General features: G+C 40.3%; 1 protein-coding gene across 1 annotated transcript in view; it reads left to right on the forward strand.

Annotated features, from left to right (window-relative positions):
• Nucleotides 1–17,906, forward strand: part of CAVIN1 (caveolae associated protein 1) — a 225,806-nt gene extending 207,900 nt beyond the window's left edge. The window contains exon 2 of the mRNA XM_044054712.1: nucleotides 14,121–17,906. Within this exon, the coding sequence (XP_043910647.1) occupies nucleotides 14,121–14,813 (693 nt within the window). The 3' untranslated portion in view covers nucleotides 14,814–17,906. The remainder of the gene's footprint in view (nucleotides 1–14,120) is intronic.
• The last annotated feature ends 100 nt before the right edge of the window (nucleotides 17,907–18,006 follow it).

An 18,006-nucleotide genomic window follows, 5' to 3' on the forward strand; every position in this document is an offset into this window, starting at 1 on the left:
GCTGCAGTTATTAATTGAGTCTTCTGAGCTGTATGAGGCATAATATTTCTAAATGTTGCTCAGAAAGCAATGTGCTCAGTAGATTCCATGACTATGTCTGACTAAAAATATGTGTCTGACCCACACCATTGGGCTACAGTACAGAACCCTGCCATTTACATATTATCTGACAAAGTCCTGTTTACCTGGGTACAGAAGGACAATGGTCTGATGCAGAGAGAAGAACAGTGATGTTAAGGTGCCAGAATCCATATACCAAGCAGGAAGCTATGTAATTGTTACACGTGGCTTTGCATTTCCACATGATATACTACAGCATACATGTCAGTTTTCTCTTACAGAGGGCCTTTGTTTGCTCCTGATGGAGGTTTACTGCATGAGGTAATGTGCATGTCTTGCCAGGCTTTGAAAAAAATATTGCATTAAAAACAAGAAGTCTAACATCCGAATTTGTCAGGCATCACAAACTGACACCTTACAAAATAGTTTCTTTATGCACTGTTGTCTTTATGCTTTTTATTTTAAAACTAAGAGGGCTCAGAACACTTAAACCCAACTATAGCAGTTTCAGCCGTATACCCAAAACAACTTAACAGTCTGTGTGAGTGTGAGTGTGCTTGTTCGTCTGTGCTTGTGTACATGCTTTTGTGTATGTGTGTAGTGAAATATTTCACAGATATGGGAGATACAGGTCTTAGAGAGCTTGCTGGTCTGAAACTGGTGCACGTGCGCACAGACACACACACACACACACACACACACACACACACACACACACACACACACACACACACAGACACACACACACACACACACACACACACACACACACACACACACACACACACACACACACACACACACACACACACACACACATACACACGCACACACGCACACACGCACACACTCACACACACACTAGCTGATTCTACCTTTGTAATCTGTGTTACTGCACAGTTCCTGTTACTCTGACAAGAAGACGCACTGTCCCTTTGCACATACTGTATATTCTTTACCAATATATATATGTACTTTTTTATTTCAGATTGTTAACAATAGTCAGGAGGATGGGTGGCCATGGTGGTGCAGCGGTTAGCATTGCCACCTCACAGCAAGAGGTTCTCCGGTTCGATTCTCGGCTGGGGTGCCTTCTGTGCAGAGTTTGCATGTCCTCCCTGTGGTCGCATGGGTTTCCTCCGGCTGCTCCGGTTTCCTCCCACATCCCAAAGACATGCTGTAGGTGGATTGGACAATCTAAATTGGCCCTAGGCATAGAGTGTGTGCGTGTGTGTGCCTTCTGTGGAAGGTTGGGTGCCGGGCTGGCAACTCGACACCATAAAACGCCACTGCCAATCATGAGTGGACAGGTGATCCGCTGTGGCAACCCCTAACCGGGAAAAGCTGAAAGAAGAAGAAGTTAACAATAGTCAGGAGGATAGAGCCCATTGGCACTGTGAACTGTGGAAGAAGTCATACTTTATTGTCATCACAGCAGAGATATGAGAATGCAAGGGCAAGGGAAACTGTGATTCACTATAAGGGCTCTTATGCATAGAGCAAACATGAAGCAACAGACTTGTACCAGATATATCGCATCATGGATTACATACTGCAACAAGTTTCTGTGATAAAAGTTTTTAACTTTACTCTTATGTTGCTATTTACTATAGAAAAGATATGAATAAGAAGCGCAGATCAGTGCATAAAGCACAGGAGCACAAGAACACAGTCCAGCATCCTGTCAGTTTACTATCATTTTGTTGAAAGGCAAAATATATTTGAGTCGTTTCATCAACTCAAATGGCTGAAAATTTAAACGCCATTTTTACCGTATGTAGAATATGGTAAAAACGATATTCTACATTCGAACCAGTTCAGATTTTGATATAAAATCATTGCTAAAGTCAACAGTGATTTTACAAGAGCCACTCAATTCCATGCTTTTGGTTTTAAGCATACAGAAGGTTGTGGTCCACTGTTTTTACCATTCACCCTTGTTATTATGTGATTGAAATCCGCTAAGTGTCATTCAACAAAATTATAGTAAACCGTCCTGTCTCATTATCCTCAGTATTGACACACATTTATTTCCTAGTTACCCAAATGCCATCACAAACATGTCTCATATGACTAACTAATAGAAGTATTGCCCTAAATCCTAAAACCTGCCTTGTATAAAAACATCATAGCAAAATAATTTGTCTTCGTGTTATAACTGAAAAGCAAAACTGTTTTCATCAAGAAATTCTCTTTAGATACACAAGCACAAGTAAACAATACATTAAGTAATTGTGTTTTTCTGTATAGTCATGAAATCTCCTTTGCTGTCTTTGTTATTTTACTAGAGAAATCTCAACTGTCACCTGCTAGAAATCAAACGAGGTACCTAGTACTGCCTGAAAATGTCTAATGTTTAGTGTGTGGAGAACATTCTGCCAGATAGCATGCCTTGACTATGGATTACATAGGAAAGAAGCAACAAAAGGAATATTGTTTAATAATAGCAAGAAAACCAAGGTTTACTAGATGATGTTAATGTTATACAAACAGAAAACATGAAAGGTAATTTAGATTCATGAGTCCCCCACAATTTATCAAATGTGCATTAACCTGATAAATTATAGGATAGCTTGTTTTGCTGAACATTGGAATTGCTAAATGTATGAATTGTTGAATGTTTGTGCTACTGAAAAATATAAGTGGGGGGTTTAGTTGGGATGGGAGCGTCTATGAATGTGTTTGTGGTTTAGGACTAGCGTAAAGGTTATGTAAGTGGGTAGAATATGATTAGAGTTAAGGATATGCTAGGGGATAGGTTTAGTGTGTGTGTGTGTGTGTGTGTGTGTGTGTGTGTGTGTGTGTGTGTGTGTGTGTGTGTGTGTGTGTGTGTGTGTGTGTGTGAGTGTGCGTAGTTCATATCTAATCTGTGTTGTGTAGTGGAAATTTTATGGACATTTTTTTCTTAATGTAAGGTGTAATATTAGGGTTAGAGGCAGGGTCAGGGTTAGGATTAGGATTAGCATGCATTACTAAGGTGTGGGGAATTTGTTTTAAATGAGACACCTTTAGTTTAAAAAGCATTATTATCAGTGCAAAGAAAGGGGACATTCTGAATTCTTGAAATCTGTAACTATCAGCTCGTGTGAAGCTATTTCAATAGCTTTTTATATTCCAAATATGTTTGTAGTATGTTAAGACACATACAAAGACACAAAGTCTTTTTATTTTCATCCAAGTTTTCCAGACAGTTTAATAACGTGTTCAGTCAACATGATGTAGTGCTGGATGGAAAAAGAGTTGCATGTGTCCAAATTTCTGCTCATGTGCAAAATTACATATTCAGAAAATGTCTGCAGACATAGATTAACTAGGCCTTACTACACAGCTGCTTTGTTTTTGACCGAAATTTGGCAATCAGTTTTGGAAAAAGCACAGCACTGGTTTGCCTTCCAAATGTAATCATTCAGTTCCAGTGTTTCGGGCCAATGTGAGATGGTATTATATAATGGAAATGGAATGGCAGGATATGGCCAATAGAAAAAAAGGAAAAAGTGACACTGACTTTTTATAATATTACTGAGACAGAAACATAAAGCTCAAAAGTGTTGGCTACTAGGTTTGTCACAATGTTTGATAAACCTGTGAAACAGATTGAAGATGAATACCTTTCTTTTTTAGGTCTGCAGTGTGGATTGCCCCAGAATCCCCTCCTCTGTTAGTCTGCAGATGTTCATCGTGCATACAGCTGCAGTAATCACAGATGGGTTTTCTGCCATCAGGCGGGTCCTCGGTCGGCCGAATTCCAAATTCTAGGTCCGGCGTCGGTTGTTGTCACTTTCTTTCCTGACGTCAGTGAGGCAGGGGTATATAAAACACAGCCAACACCATTTTCTTCAGTCTTTTTTGCCGCGCGGTGCCCGAAGCAGAAGCAGTTCACAAGTGCCAATCGGCCAGCTCCTGAATTTACGAAAAATTGGAAACCGAAGTCTTCATTAAAGCTAAGTACCCCGTTGGGGAAACTTTTCTTGCCTCAGACCGATGTCAGAAAAAGTTAACAATTGTATTTCTTGTGGGAAGCAAATACCGCATAAGGATTTCCATTCCCTCTGCATACCTTGTTTAGACCCAGACCACGACGTCTCGGGCTGCCGCTTTTGCGCTACTTTCAATAAACGCACTATTAAACGTTGGGCGGAGTTCGCCCAACACTTTTTTGGTACAGCCTTTGATTATAAAATGTCATCGGAGACTCCGACTAACGTTTTGTCCAAAAAATGCAAGGACAAGGACCGATACGCGAGGTCCGCGGTCCCCACCGACACCATGCCAAAACCGGCTACATGTGGTCCGATTCTCAGCGAGATGCCTATGCAGTACCTGACTACCGACGACACTTCTTTGGTGGTGTCTTTTGTAACCGAGACCGCAGGTACCTCAGCCCAGACCCAGACTAAAACCACCGAAGCCACTGTGAGCATTGAGCCTCCTAATGTGGACAGGTCCACTTCCACCCATGGTGTCTTTAGACCCTATTAAGGCCTTTACTAAGTCCAAATCAGCCAGGCATCCCAAGAGGCCTGTTGCACAGGGCCCATCTCCAGGCCGCATGCCTAAAAAACAGATGCTTAAAATGGCTGAGGATTTAATTACTCTTATCAGGGGTTCCCAACCCCCTCCAGACAAGAGACCCAGAGTGGAGGAAGATTCTCCCTCTTCTGATCAGGGCTCCATTTTTTCAGAACATTCTGATGTAGAGGAACACTCTTACTGCCCTTTTGAAGATTCTGATGCAGAGCAGTCCATTCCTTCTGTATCTCCTCCTGAGGATTTTTCTTTTGGGGAAACCTTGCACACCTTGAGGGAACACTTCCATTGGGAAGGCCAAGACTTTTCTGATTCCAAGAAAAGACTTAGGGAATTTCTTTTGTTACCTCAACACAGACCTCTGGCGATACCTCCTGTCTTGGACATACTTGATGATGTTTATTCGGAGGCTTGCCTTAATCCGGATTCCCTGCCTCCTGCCCCAGTCAAACCTGATAGGTACTACAGAGTTCCTGAATCTCACCAATTTCTTTACAAAAGCCATAATGCTGACCCTGAAACCATTTTTCAAGGCCCCAAGGGAATGAAGGCCTCTACTGCTAAGAATCCACTACCTTCCGAAAGAGAGTCAAGATCCTTAGAAAGGTGGGGAAAAAAGGTATATACCTCGGCCACCCTAGCCACGAGGGCCTTAAATTGTCAGTTTCATATGCTTAAATATCAGCAGTTTCTGTTATCACAATTAAGAAATAAAATGTCTCAACCTGAACAACCATACTTGAAGGAGTTGCAGGATATGATGCATAGTGCAGAACAAGTGGGTAAACACACCTTACAATGTAGCTGTGATGCCCTAGAGGCCTCAAGTAGAGCTGCTGTTACAGGATCAGTCATTCTTAGACATGCCTGGCTTAGGGAACAAATCTTGCCTGATCATGTGAAAGCTAAACTATTAGATGCTCCTTTACAAAAGGATGTGTTATTTGGTACTAATGCTGAGGAGATACTACGGAAAATGGAAGAAAAAGCCAAATCTATGCAAACTGTCAAAGCTTTTCTACAGGTTCAACCACCACGTTTTAGCAGAAATTGGCCTTCTAAAAACTGGTCCTTTCCAGCCATGGACAAGCCCCAAAGAGGTAGATACAGGCACAAGGGCAGAGGACAATCACAAGGATCATATAGAGGCAGGCAATGGCAAACTCCAGCACCAAGAGGTGGCGAAGACAGTGCACAACAATACTGGAAACAAACCTAATGACTTCCTCCTTTCCATGCCAAGCAAGTCTCAGCTGGCAGCACCCTTGGGAGGAAAGCTGGCATTATTTACAAGAAATTGGCATATTGTCACAACAGACAAATGGATCCTGGACGTTATAAACAGAGGCTACAGATTTCATTTTCACACTCTTCCAAAAATGAGAGGCATGCCAAACCTGCCACACAATCAAAGGGCAGAGGCACAACTACAAATTAGAAAGCTCATAGACATGAAAGCTATTCAAGAGGTACCTACTCACGAGCAAGGTCAAGGTTTTTATTCCAGGCTATTTCTGGTACCAAGGAAAGGATCCGACTGGAGACCCATTTTGGACTTATCCATCCTAAACACATTCTTACTCGTACCGAAATTCAAGATGCTCACATTACAGCAGCTTCTTCCCATGCTGGGCAAGGAGTTTTGGCTGGTAACATTGGACCTCAAGGAGGCATACCTGCATGTCCCAATCAGACAAAGCTGCAGAAGATACCTCAGATTTCTTGCAGGTTCAATACACTATCAATTCTCTGCATTGCCCTTTGGCTTATCTACTGCGCCCAGAGTATTCACGAAATGCCTGGCATCAGTAATTGCCTACTGCAGATTTCAAGGGATACAAATTTACCCTTATTTGGACAACTGCCTGATCCAAGCGGACAGCAAGCACATACTTCTGGAAAATCTGGCTTATGTAACATGGTTACTGCATTCTCTGGGATACACAATCAACAAAGAGAAATCCAGGCTAACACCATCTCAGAAAATAACTTTCCTGGGTGCCAACTTGGACACAAACACCCAGATGGCCTATCTTACACCAGAAAAACAGGGGCAACTAACTCAATACTTCAAAATACTAGCAAATTGTACCAGGCTTACTGCAAGGAAAATCCTGCAGGCTCTGGGCTTCATGGCATCTTGCATTCTTTTAATCCCATGTGCAAAGTTGCATATGAGGAAACTTCAATGGTACCTAAAAAACCTTTGGTCTCAGCACAGCCACAGTTTGGAAAAAATAATACCAATAATTCCATGTTTGCAAAAGGAATTTCTATGGTGGGCCCAAGCATGTCAAACAAACACAGGTCTCCCATTCTGCAAGCCTCAAGCAAATCAAGTCATCACAACAGATGCCTCAGATTACGCCTGGGGGGGCACACATGACAGACAGATGCATTCAGGGCAAATGGTCCCAAAAGAAAAAGCACCTTCACATCAATCAAAAAGAAATGCTAGCAGTGATAAATGCAATTACAGCTTTCAAGGACTTCCTGCATCCAGGACAATTATTGATAAGAACAGACAACACCACAGTAATGTAGTACATAAACAAACAAGGAGGAACACATTCATACCCCCTGTGCAGACTAGCCATGACACTTTGGAACTTGGCTCTGGAATGGCAAATTGAACTTCAAGCACAGTACTTGCCAGGTTTGGAAAACATGCTGGCAGACAATCTAAGCAGAAATATGACAGATCCACATGAATGGAAGTTGCATCCTCAAGTGTTTACAAAGATAATCCAAGCATGGGGGAGGCCAGACATATATCTCTTCGTCTCCCACAGGAATCATCAATTGGAAAAGTTTTGTTCAAGGACCTTTCATCCAAAGGCCTGGAGAGTGGACGCCCTTTCATTCAGTTGGACAGCATGGACAGTTTACGCTTTCCCACCTCTGCCTCTTCTGCCCAAGGTGCTCTTGAAAGCAAGAGCAGACAGACCGAAGATGATACTGATTGCTCCAGACTGGCCAAGACAACACTGGTACCCACTCCTGAGGAGCCTAACACATACTCCTCCCTGGTCCCTACCTCTAATGCCTCTTCTGCTGACTCAGCACAGCTACAAAACTCTTCACAGTCAGCTGAAAACACTCAATCTCGCTGCATGGAAAATTCCTTAACACCACAACAGACCCTACTCCCCAAAGAGGTGCAGGATGTCATTTTGGAGGCCAGAAGGCCATCTACTAGAAAGGCTTACTCCGCAAAATGAAAACGGTTTTACTCTTAGAATGAGAAAAAAGGCCAGGACCCTAGAAAACTGAATTTGCCTCAGGTATTACAGTATCTAGCTGAGCTGCTGAAAAATCCATGCCTCAGCCATTTCTGCAGAATTCAACATGGATCCACCCTTATTCTCTCACCCACTCTTAAGACAGTTCCTCAAAGGGGCTAAGAATATAAGACCACCAAGGAAACAACCAATACCAGCCTGGGATCTTAATTACATTCTAGAAAAATTAACATTGCCTCCCTTTGAACCAGCTGCCTCAACAGATTTGCAATACTTGTCCTGGAAAACAGCTTTCCTTCTGGCCATTACCTCAGCTCGTAGAGTTTTGGAACTACAAGCCCTCATGGCTGTGCAGCCCTTTCTCATCTTCCATCAGGATAGGGTTTCTCTTCGAACCAACCCATCATTTATGCCTAAAGTGGTATCCAGGGTAGCTTTAAATCAAGCCATACACTTACCTACCTTTTACCCCAATCCTCAAAACAAAGGGGAAAGGCTGCTACACCCCTTAGACATACATAGACATCTACGTTATTATTTGGACAGAACAAAGCCTTTCAGGAAATCAGAACACCTCTTTGTGTCCTATGCTGTAGGAGCTCAAGGGAAGCCAGTTACCAGACAGACAATTTCAAAATGGATAGGCCACTGCATACGGTTTTGTTACTCCTATCATGGAAAATATGTTCCTACAGGCATCAGATCCCACTCCACCAGGGCCACAGCTACCTCTACAGCCTTCCTCAGAGGAGTTCCTACCAAAGATATTTTGGAGGCAGCCACTTGGAGTTCTGTGCATACCTTCACAAAACACTACCACCTGCCTTTATATTCCAAAACTAGAGCAGGCTTTGCCACTGCTGTGTTGCAGGGCATTATGGCTCATCCCAGTTCCACCTAGTGCCTACCACCCTGTGGGTAGCTTTGGGATTCTACCCATCTGTGATTACTGCAGCTGTATGCACGATGAACATAGTACAATTTTGTACCTACCATAAATGTAGATGTTCGAGTGCTAATACAGCTGCAGTACAGTTTTCCCTCCCTCCTTCCCCTCTTGGTAAAGGCCTAGGGCCTAACCCCTCTTCATACAACCTGATTGGGTTATCCTTCTATGGTATATTTGCTTGCAACTACTGATTTTTAATTATATTGCATTTCATGTATATAAATATAATTTATGTATTGCCTTCCTTCTGGGGGCACCTGACATCTGGGAAGAAAATGGCGTCGGCTGTGTCTTATATACCTCTGCCTCACTGACGTCAGGAAAGAAAGCGACAACAACCGACGCCGGACCTAGACTTTGGAATTCGGCCGACCGAGGACCCGCCTGACGGCAGAAAACCCATCTGTGATTACTGCAGCTGTATTAGCACTCGAACATCTACATTTATGGTAGGTACAAAACTGTACTTTTGGATTGCCCCAGAATCCCCTCCTCTGTCAGTCTGCAGTTTGAATTGCCCCAGAATCCCCTCCTCTGTCAGTCTGCAGTTTGGATTGCCCCAGAATCCCCTCCTCTGTCAGTCTGCAGTTTGGATTGCCCTAGAATCCCCTCCTCTTGTCAGTCTGCAGTTTGGATTGCCCCAGAATCCCCTCCTCTTGTCAGTCTGCAGTTTGGATTGCCCCAGAATGCCCTCTTCTTGTCAGTCTGCAGTTTGGATTGCCCCAGAATCCCCTCCTCTGTTAGTCTGCAGTTTGGATTGCCCCAGAATCCCCTCCTCTGTTAGTCTACAGTTTGGATTGCCCCAGAATCACCTCTTTTCCAGTTATTTATATTATTCTCATGCTCTGTGCTCATTACTAGCAGTTTGGGTATAAAGTTAACATGTATCATTCTCAGTTTTTTAAATATTTGCTTGAGAAACCTTCTCAAGACCCCCAGCATACATAGACACAAAGTTAGCACCTTCTAAGTCCCAGGTTTTCATTTTCCTGGAATTTTATAGGACAGTATAATGCAATTTTATTTTCTTCATATTAAGCAAATGTCAGGCGACATATACACAGAGTACTATGTGTTCTGGGAAGGAAAAACTAAGTGTGCAACTCATCAAGAATCATGCACCATCTGCCATGTGTGATATATATAAGTGCATATAGTCTTCCATTGATCAGTGTTTTCATTGACTTGAGGGAAGCCAGTGTAGCTGATCAAAAATCAGCTGTTCAAAAAGTGCCAACTCTTTAAGTAACAGATCACGGTACACTGGGGATAGAGGGAGTATGCCATTTCCCCACTTTAATCCATTCTCAAAGTTAGTGTATATAATTGTCAAGGGGTGTAGGGGGTGCATTTGTTTTGTGCAGTTTTCGATCCTGCGTGGATCAATGTTTTTCAGAGTCAATGAGTGGCAGTCAGTCATGTTCAGATCAAATATGTCTGCTGTCAGGAAACGTTAGATTAATATAGGCACACACACACACACACACACACACACACACACACACACACACACACACACACACACACACACACACACACACCACACGGGTCCCCTTCAGAAGTTTGAGTTTTCAGAATGTTGAAATTCATATGGTCGAGGAAAATATGATCAACTTTTCAAAACCTTGAAGCTTTTGAATGGAGATAGTGGTACAGTGAGGATCAGGGAATTTACCCTTTCCTCACTCAGAGTTGGTATATATAATATGCAGGGGGTGTGGGGTGCAGGAGGGCTTGCCCCCCCACCCTGCAAAAATGTAGAAAAAAGGGTAGATTTTTGTTGTTTTCCAAAGTTTGAGTTTTCGGAAAGTTGATCATATGGTCTTGACTTCGACTTTCTGTAAACTCAAGCTTCTGAATGATATATATATATATATATATATATATATATATCAGCCTATTTCAACAAAAAAACATTTTTAAAACAAAAGTCTTGATCTAAAAGAACTGAAAAAACAAAAAAATTAAAAATCTATTTTATGGAGGTATGCAAGCCTGGTGCAGCAGATGAAACAGCTTTCTGTGATGCTGGTGAGCATTCATTTTTCTTAATATTTCAGAAGTTGAGGTTCTTATGTAGTTACTAGGTTTGCAGACAAGTAGACCAGTAATGAGCCTAGCCTAAATGTCCAATTTCCCCAAAGTACTCTTATGTGACTTGCTCAATGTCACACAGTTGGCAAGTTAAGATTATATTTCCCCGATCCCTACTCTTCCAACAAGAACTTTCCCTGCTATGCAAGTTGCAACCATTGTCACTACCAAAATCTTTCATGACTTTATCGATATATTTAAACTTCTGTTCACTTTTCAGTCATAACTGGATGTCATGGTACCCAGTCCAACTCTCTGATCTGGCACCCCCCCCCCCAGCTCAGAGCTTCCAAGCGAGGAGCAAAAAAGGTTCTTCTTTCTAAATAACATTTGTAAGCAAACCTTTTGCTACAAATGTAACAATGGCTTCTTCCATTCTAAATACCACACATGGAGCTCTGAAGCCATAGCACTTCATCCTGACTGCCAGTCCAACACTGACCTTCTGAAACTCCGTTCAGGGTGGGTACATTACAGCCATCAAACAGCTTATTTATAGACTGCTGTGTCCAGTATACCTAAGTACAACAATGTTTATCAAGGCTAAACATATTTTAAGAGGTGAAATTCAATAAGTATAACGTAATAGATATTTGTTACACTGATGTGATTACCTTTCTATGCATATGATTTGTCTAGAACTACTTTCTGTAACTTGAAAAAAATCCATTTTGATTAAATTTATGGTATATATTCTAAGGGGGGCTACAAACCTTTTAAGCATTCCTCTTGAATTCCACTAAAAGAAGGGTAGTGAATCAAGGAAGTCTAGCTCTTTTCACAAAATAAAACAGAACTTTTAAAACCCATACTGCTATTCTTTTAGTGTTATAAAAGAGAGGATGTGGTATAATTAAAAGCTACATAGTCATACAAAAGTCATTGGAAGTGCTAAAAGTAACATGCCACTGCAGGTTTGGATAGTCATTTTCATCAACTTGCAACAACCTAAGAATTTCCAATATACAAGTCTACAGAGGTAGCATGGAGGGGGGGGGGTTCATTGTGCTTTTTTGTTTCAAATTCTTTGCCAACAGATATATTATGTCAGATATATCAGTAGTTGATCTTGGTAAGATTTGATATAGTGACCTCAGAGTTGGTATATATAAAGATAGAGAGCATGCTGTTTGCTAGTACATCACTCGTGAAGAAAATGTTTTTATGACCTTGTGAATGTCACAGTACGATCTTTTGACCTTCTAAGGATTTAGAGCTTCTAATTTAGCATAATTATGTGTTGATTAAATGGCACATGATTATTCATAGTGGATCCTGTTTGCACTGTACTGTTTTCCAAATAAGGAGGTTATCAAAAAAGTCAAAATACAGAACTATCTAAAGGCATGAAGTGCTGGCGGACTTCATTGCCACCATTTTCTATTGTGCTTCATTTATCAACACCAGGACCACTGTACATGGTGGACATGCAGTTTTCCCACAGTGTAGTTGTTCTCAGAAGTGCATATTTATTTTCCGCCTGGTGTAGGACATTTTTAGCTCAACAAAGGTGGTTGGGCATAGGTTCATAGTTTCATAGATTAGTACTAAGCTGACTGCCCTTGCAAACCATTTTTAAGCCTAGCCAATTATCCCTTGTGAGACTCAAACCCTGCACGTTGTGTTTGTAAGGCAAACATCTTAACCATTAGGTCACCCTCCCAACCCCATATGTTTCTAGTAGTCCATCATTTTTGTAGGTAGTTTTCTGTACTACAATTTTGTTTTAAGAAACAACCCTACACCCTATCTATCACATACAATTGCTCTTATATTTTAAAACAAGATGTTTTAACTTCATGTTCTCTGTAATAAAAGAAACACAGTTTCATGTGGAAACATTAATGTGTATATTTTCATTTGTTAAATGAAGATGTGATTTTGATATTGTGCTATAGTTGAAACATCTGTGCCTGCATCTATCCCACAGTGTTTCCTTCAAAGATGTAAACAAAAAAGGAACAACGACCGATAGTCGTTTTAAATTTTTAATGTTTTTAATTGATTTTCACTGGTTTCCTTATGGTACTTGTTTCAGTACCTACTTTTTTAAAGTGTATAGAAATATATATTAATTTTAGTTTTCGGATGGAGTTATGATTTATCTAGAGGAAACATTTCCCTTACATATTTCTGAAGTGCTTTCAACAGATATGATATACACGGGCGAGTTTGAAAATACTGAGTATTATGTAGGTATTGCTTTAAATGCTATGAATGTTTCAAATGGATACACGTTTGCTAGTTATGTATCCATTGATTATTGGCGCCAAACCTCAAATATAAGGCGAGACAAGTTTAGTAAAAAATGTTCTGAAGATGCCCACTGTGTTTGTGGGTGAAAGCGCTCAACTGTTTGTGTGTTTTTACCATTTGTGACCTTTATTCGTGTTAGTGAAATAAACCTTTTGTCTGAAGTAGAGGTGGTCGTTCATTTATTGGTGAGTCCATGACTGTGAGACTAACTTTCCTTCAAAGATGCAATATCCCAGTACAATGTTCATATGAATCTGTTATGCATATTCAAAGAGTGGCTAAATAGAAGAGGGTTATAAAGAATTTTGAATAATAGTTAGCTTATTAGCCCTTATTTATGCTATCTTCCTCTATCAGGGTGATTATCATGGCTGTAAGATGAGATAAGTTTCTCAGAGCTGGCATAGAGGGAATCTAACACTGGGAGGGCATTTCTCCTGGGGGGGGTGGAGGGGTTAGCTGTCTGTTGCTGTAATCCCTGATAAGGATCAGGGAACAACAACCAGACATGCAAGGAAAAAACCCGTGGAAAATCTTCACAAATGAGTACATGAAGTGTGGCATTCTGAAGTGTCATAAATAAAGAGCTAAACTCCCAGAATAAAAAATTAGTAACTGACATAGTGACTTTCTTCTCAATGTGCACCACAATCAGCTGGCAGATATCTCACAGATGTAGTGTGAGAGGTGATCGGAGATTTTCAAGGATGATACAGTTAGAGACAATGATAAAATGGGTCTAGCCTGGCTCAAGAGTGGACTAGATGGGAAAAAGAACAGGAAAAGTGGCTCTCTTTAAGTCACGAAAAAGGAATCATAACTAGCTTTTTTTAATTAATCAAGGTATCCAGATTGTATGTTTTTAAATGGAAATACAAACTAACTTCCTTTTCTGTTATAAGGTAATATCAGTAAATGTATTACAAGTGTTGTATTTGAGATGCTGGATTTTAGTTAGATGTGTTTAATATTTCTTCCTTTTTATTTTATAGGACGACGTGAAACTTCCCTCTAGACTAAGCATTTCCAAAACTGTAAAGGAAACGGAAAAGTCAGTAGAAGAAGGAGAAGCAGCTGAAAATGTAGAACATGGTGAAGAGGAACATATTCAGCTGTCTTCTGATGAAGAAGTGGAAATCGAAGAGATTATCGAAGAGTCAAGAGCCAAACGTATTACGAGAAGTGGCATGAAACGAGTTGATGATTTAAAGAAAGCTTTCTCAAAGGAAAAAATGGAAAAGACCAGGCAGAAGACCAGAGACAACATTGAGAAGACCAAACAGAAAACTAAAGAAAACCTTGAGAAAACCAAGCAGAATTTGGAGAAAACAAAGCACAACATAGAAAAGAAGATGACTAAACTGGGTACCAAGATTGTGACAACTGAAAGGAAGGAGAAGATGAAGACTTCAAGAGATAAGCTGAAAAAGTCTTTCACGCCAGATCATAAGGTGTACGCAAGATCCAAAGTTGCCGTTTACAAAGTTCCACCTTTCACGTTCCATGTCAAAAAGATACGAGAAGGAGAGATTGAAGTTAAGGCTACTGAGCTGGTAGAGGTTGGTGGAGATGAAGAAGAAGAAGGGGAAGAGCTGGTGGATATGGAGAACCAAGAGATGCACAGATTGCTGGAAGTATCGGAGGAGCATGAGGCTGTGCTGGCTGACAGGGATGACAGTGACTAGCTTATAACGCTGTACATGTACATGTACACAACCTTGGATTGTAATGGGACAAAAATATATTTCTATAGTCACTGAGTGTCTCATATGCCAAAGGGCACACGAAGAAATGCAAACAAACATATTCATTCTCGAAGATACCTTATCCAATATCTTGTACAAAGTTTGTGTTTGCTGTTGTTTTAGCATACAGTAAAATCAGATGGCACAGAATAAAATATGCCAGTGTACAGGTCTTGGTTTGGATGTTTAATGATAGCACCACACATCTGAACGAAATCCATACTGACTGAAGCCCATTGAAAAGCAATGACAAAAGCTGCATGGTAAGAGATGCACCTGCCCTACTGTTACCCCTCAGGATTGTGTCACTCATTTGATTTTTAATGTGTATGCAACATTAAAGTTGAGAGAGTTCACTGGCTGGCTGCTAAATGGAAGGAAAGGTCTAAGAAGTAAGTGTTTGAATAGAGCCATTATCATAAATACAGTAGGAACAGAGAAATGGACTGTCTTTGAGAGGGTCAGAACCAAGTCCAATTTGAAGACTAGGTTGTGAGAGGAATTATTGAAAGTTAAACCATCTAGGGATATTTTGCATGCCAGAGACACCTATGTATACAGAGACCCATACATTTTAGTCTTCCTTCGTCTGTCCAGATATTGCTCTGCTAAGCAATGAATATCAAAGAATAAATAAATGTGTGATTGACAAGGTTTTTATCACGTGCAGTAATTTAAGCCTGATCCCCATGCAGTGGGAGTTTATCTAAGGAGATGGACTAAAAAGTACTACTGTCTCATTCTATGTGTTTCCAAGGTTAGCCATATAAGAATGAATTTAATTATTTTTTTTAAGCAAGCAGGAAGATTGGCAAGGTAATATGAGATCTGCTGGGCTTGTCTGGAGATCCTTAACATGTGACAAACCCAATGCTAACATGTCAATGTAACACAGTTAGAGCATGATCTAACTCTGCAGCCTTTAATACTCTAGGCTGACTTCTGGGGACCACTGGCCCAAAATGAGATGAAAAGCACTTCCACCTCCTCTTCCACACATCCCCATTTTGTCTTTACCTCCCTGATGACTATTTTATTAAAACATTAACAGTTATTAATAGTTACACCAGATTTAGTCAAAACATTAAAGTAGAGCAAGGAAAAACAGACAAAAAGTTATATGACTTTTTTCTTGTTGTTTCTCTCTCTTACTCTGGTATGTTGCTTTTGTAAATATAGTTTTATAACAGACACAGCATAGGGAAGAAAGGACAAGTAAGGCTGTTTTAACTTTCTTTTTTGACAAAGAAAAATGGAGTCTCTTTTCCCCCAATTAATGAATCCCCTTTTTTATTCATTTTGTACTTAATTTTGTCTTATTAGCACTGACCCTTAGAATCAGACTCAGAAGTCTTGTTTATGCCAGAGTGCCTAAATACCAGATGTCGTAGAGGTGCCGGGGGGGGGGGGTCCCCTGACCTTATACCATTTATTCATGACCATTAGAATCCAGATTAAACTTTTCATTTTTGGAAAATATAAAAGACACTGTCCATTTTAAACAAACAAAACAGCCATACTTCTGTATTCACATTAAATGCAACTGGTAAATCCCAGTAAACTGCATCTCGGCTTAACTTTCATATTCTATTTAATGTCTCCGTGAGCATGTGTGTGGTAATCAGCTTTTTACACAGACTACCATTGCATGCACTCACTTTGGGAAATAATATTCAAGTATGTGTGCTCAGGATGTTACAGAAATGTAAAATGGTAATGTGACTTATGCAGAAGGTTAATTTGCATAGCATTAAATATGATGAAACTGGTACAGGGCAAGTACGACTTTATGAATTACAACCAGAAAGCAGGCTTGACACTACAGCCCTTTTCACATTCATAACCTTGCTTTTACTAATGCAAATAGATCAGTTTTAGAAGTGCATATAAATTACCAGCTTCACTGGAAAGCACTGAGATAATATGTCTGGATCATTTTCTAAAACCACCACATCAATTATACTTAAGGAGATTGTCTTTTTATGAATTATGTATTGCTCTAATAAAATAAAACATTTCTATACATATATCATTAGTCACCACTGTTTTACCATTAATGTGTAGCTATTAAGTATATTGTCTCAACCAGGTGTTTATCAGCTCCCAGTTGCAAGTTAGAAGCAAGGTGTAGCTCCTAAAATTAAACTTCAGCATTAATATATATGGAGCACCTGCTGAAATTCTGAGGACCTTCATTATGACCCACAACACACACACACACACACACACACACACACACACACACACACACACACACACCCCTGATGTTTATGTTGCGTCACAGTATATTTCCTATTTCAAGGTATAACAATGTTGGTGTGAGGGACACAGCCCCAATGTTGGGCGGGGGCAAAGCTCTCTTGCAGAAATGTTTAAAAGTCTGACTTCAAGTTTTGGAAATCACTGTGTTTTTTTAGTAATAGGTTATTTTTGCAGTATCAGGACTCACAGTGTTAGATCTTACAGTTGTGGCTGGTAGTCTTGTAGTCTCAGTCATGTCAGTGTATGGTTATGCTGGAGTTTTTTATAATGTAGCATCTTCAGCAGACAGTTCATAAGAAGCCTTTACTTCTGCATCTTCAACAGGTTTCCTTCTGATCTGAGAAGTTAAGGGTGTGGAAAGACTCAAAATGCTACTGCAGCCTCTGGGTAATGGATTGTTCTCCTTTTAATGAAGAATTATGTTCAGTCCACTCTTAAATTTGAATCCGTGGTTTGTTTCTTATTATGCTTTTGTGCACATTAACCTTCAGAAAGATTAAAACTACTAATATCCAAGTTGTGCTGCAACTGAACCACCGCCACCTCTTTGGTTCTGCCTTTTCATTGGGCAAAAAAAGTGAGTGATGTCATATAGTTCTTGTGGAGTGGTTGTGCCAGACCAAAGTTTATTTGTACAACAGACTGTGTCACACCAAATGTTTCCCTGTTCTTTGTTCTGCATAGTTGAAAACACAAATACAAGTTGTACAGGACACTTATGTCATTTCATTTTTTAACGTTAGTGTTCTTAATGAAGCTTCCACAGTTATTGCATTGGTAGATAAAAGAGCAGCTTTTTCACTAGTGTTTTATTAATAACCCCCCCTCTATCCTTCATTGCAAGACATATTGACTTCTTGTATTTTCTGCC

This window comes from Protopterus annectens, chromosome 13.part0 (assembly GCF_019279795.1).
Source record: "Protopterus annectens isolate FY-2018-M chromosome 13.part0, PAN1.0, whole genome shotgun sequence".
Classification (NCBI taxonomy): domain Eukaryota; kingdom Metazoa; phylum Chordata; order Ceratodontiformes; family Protopteridae; genus Protopterus; species Protopterus annectens.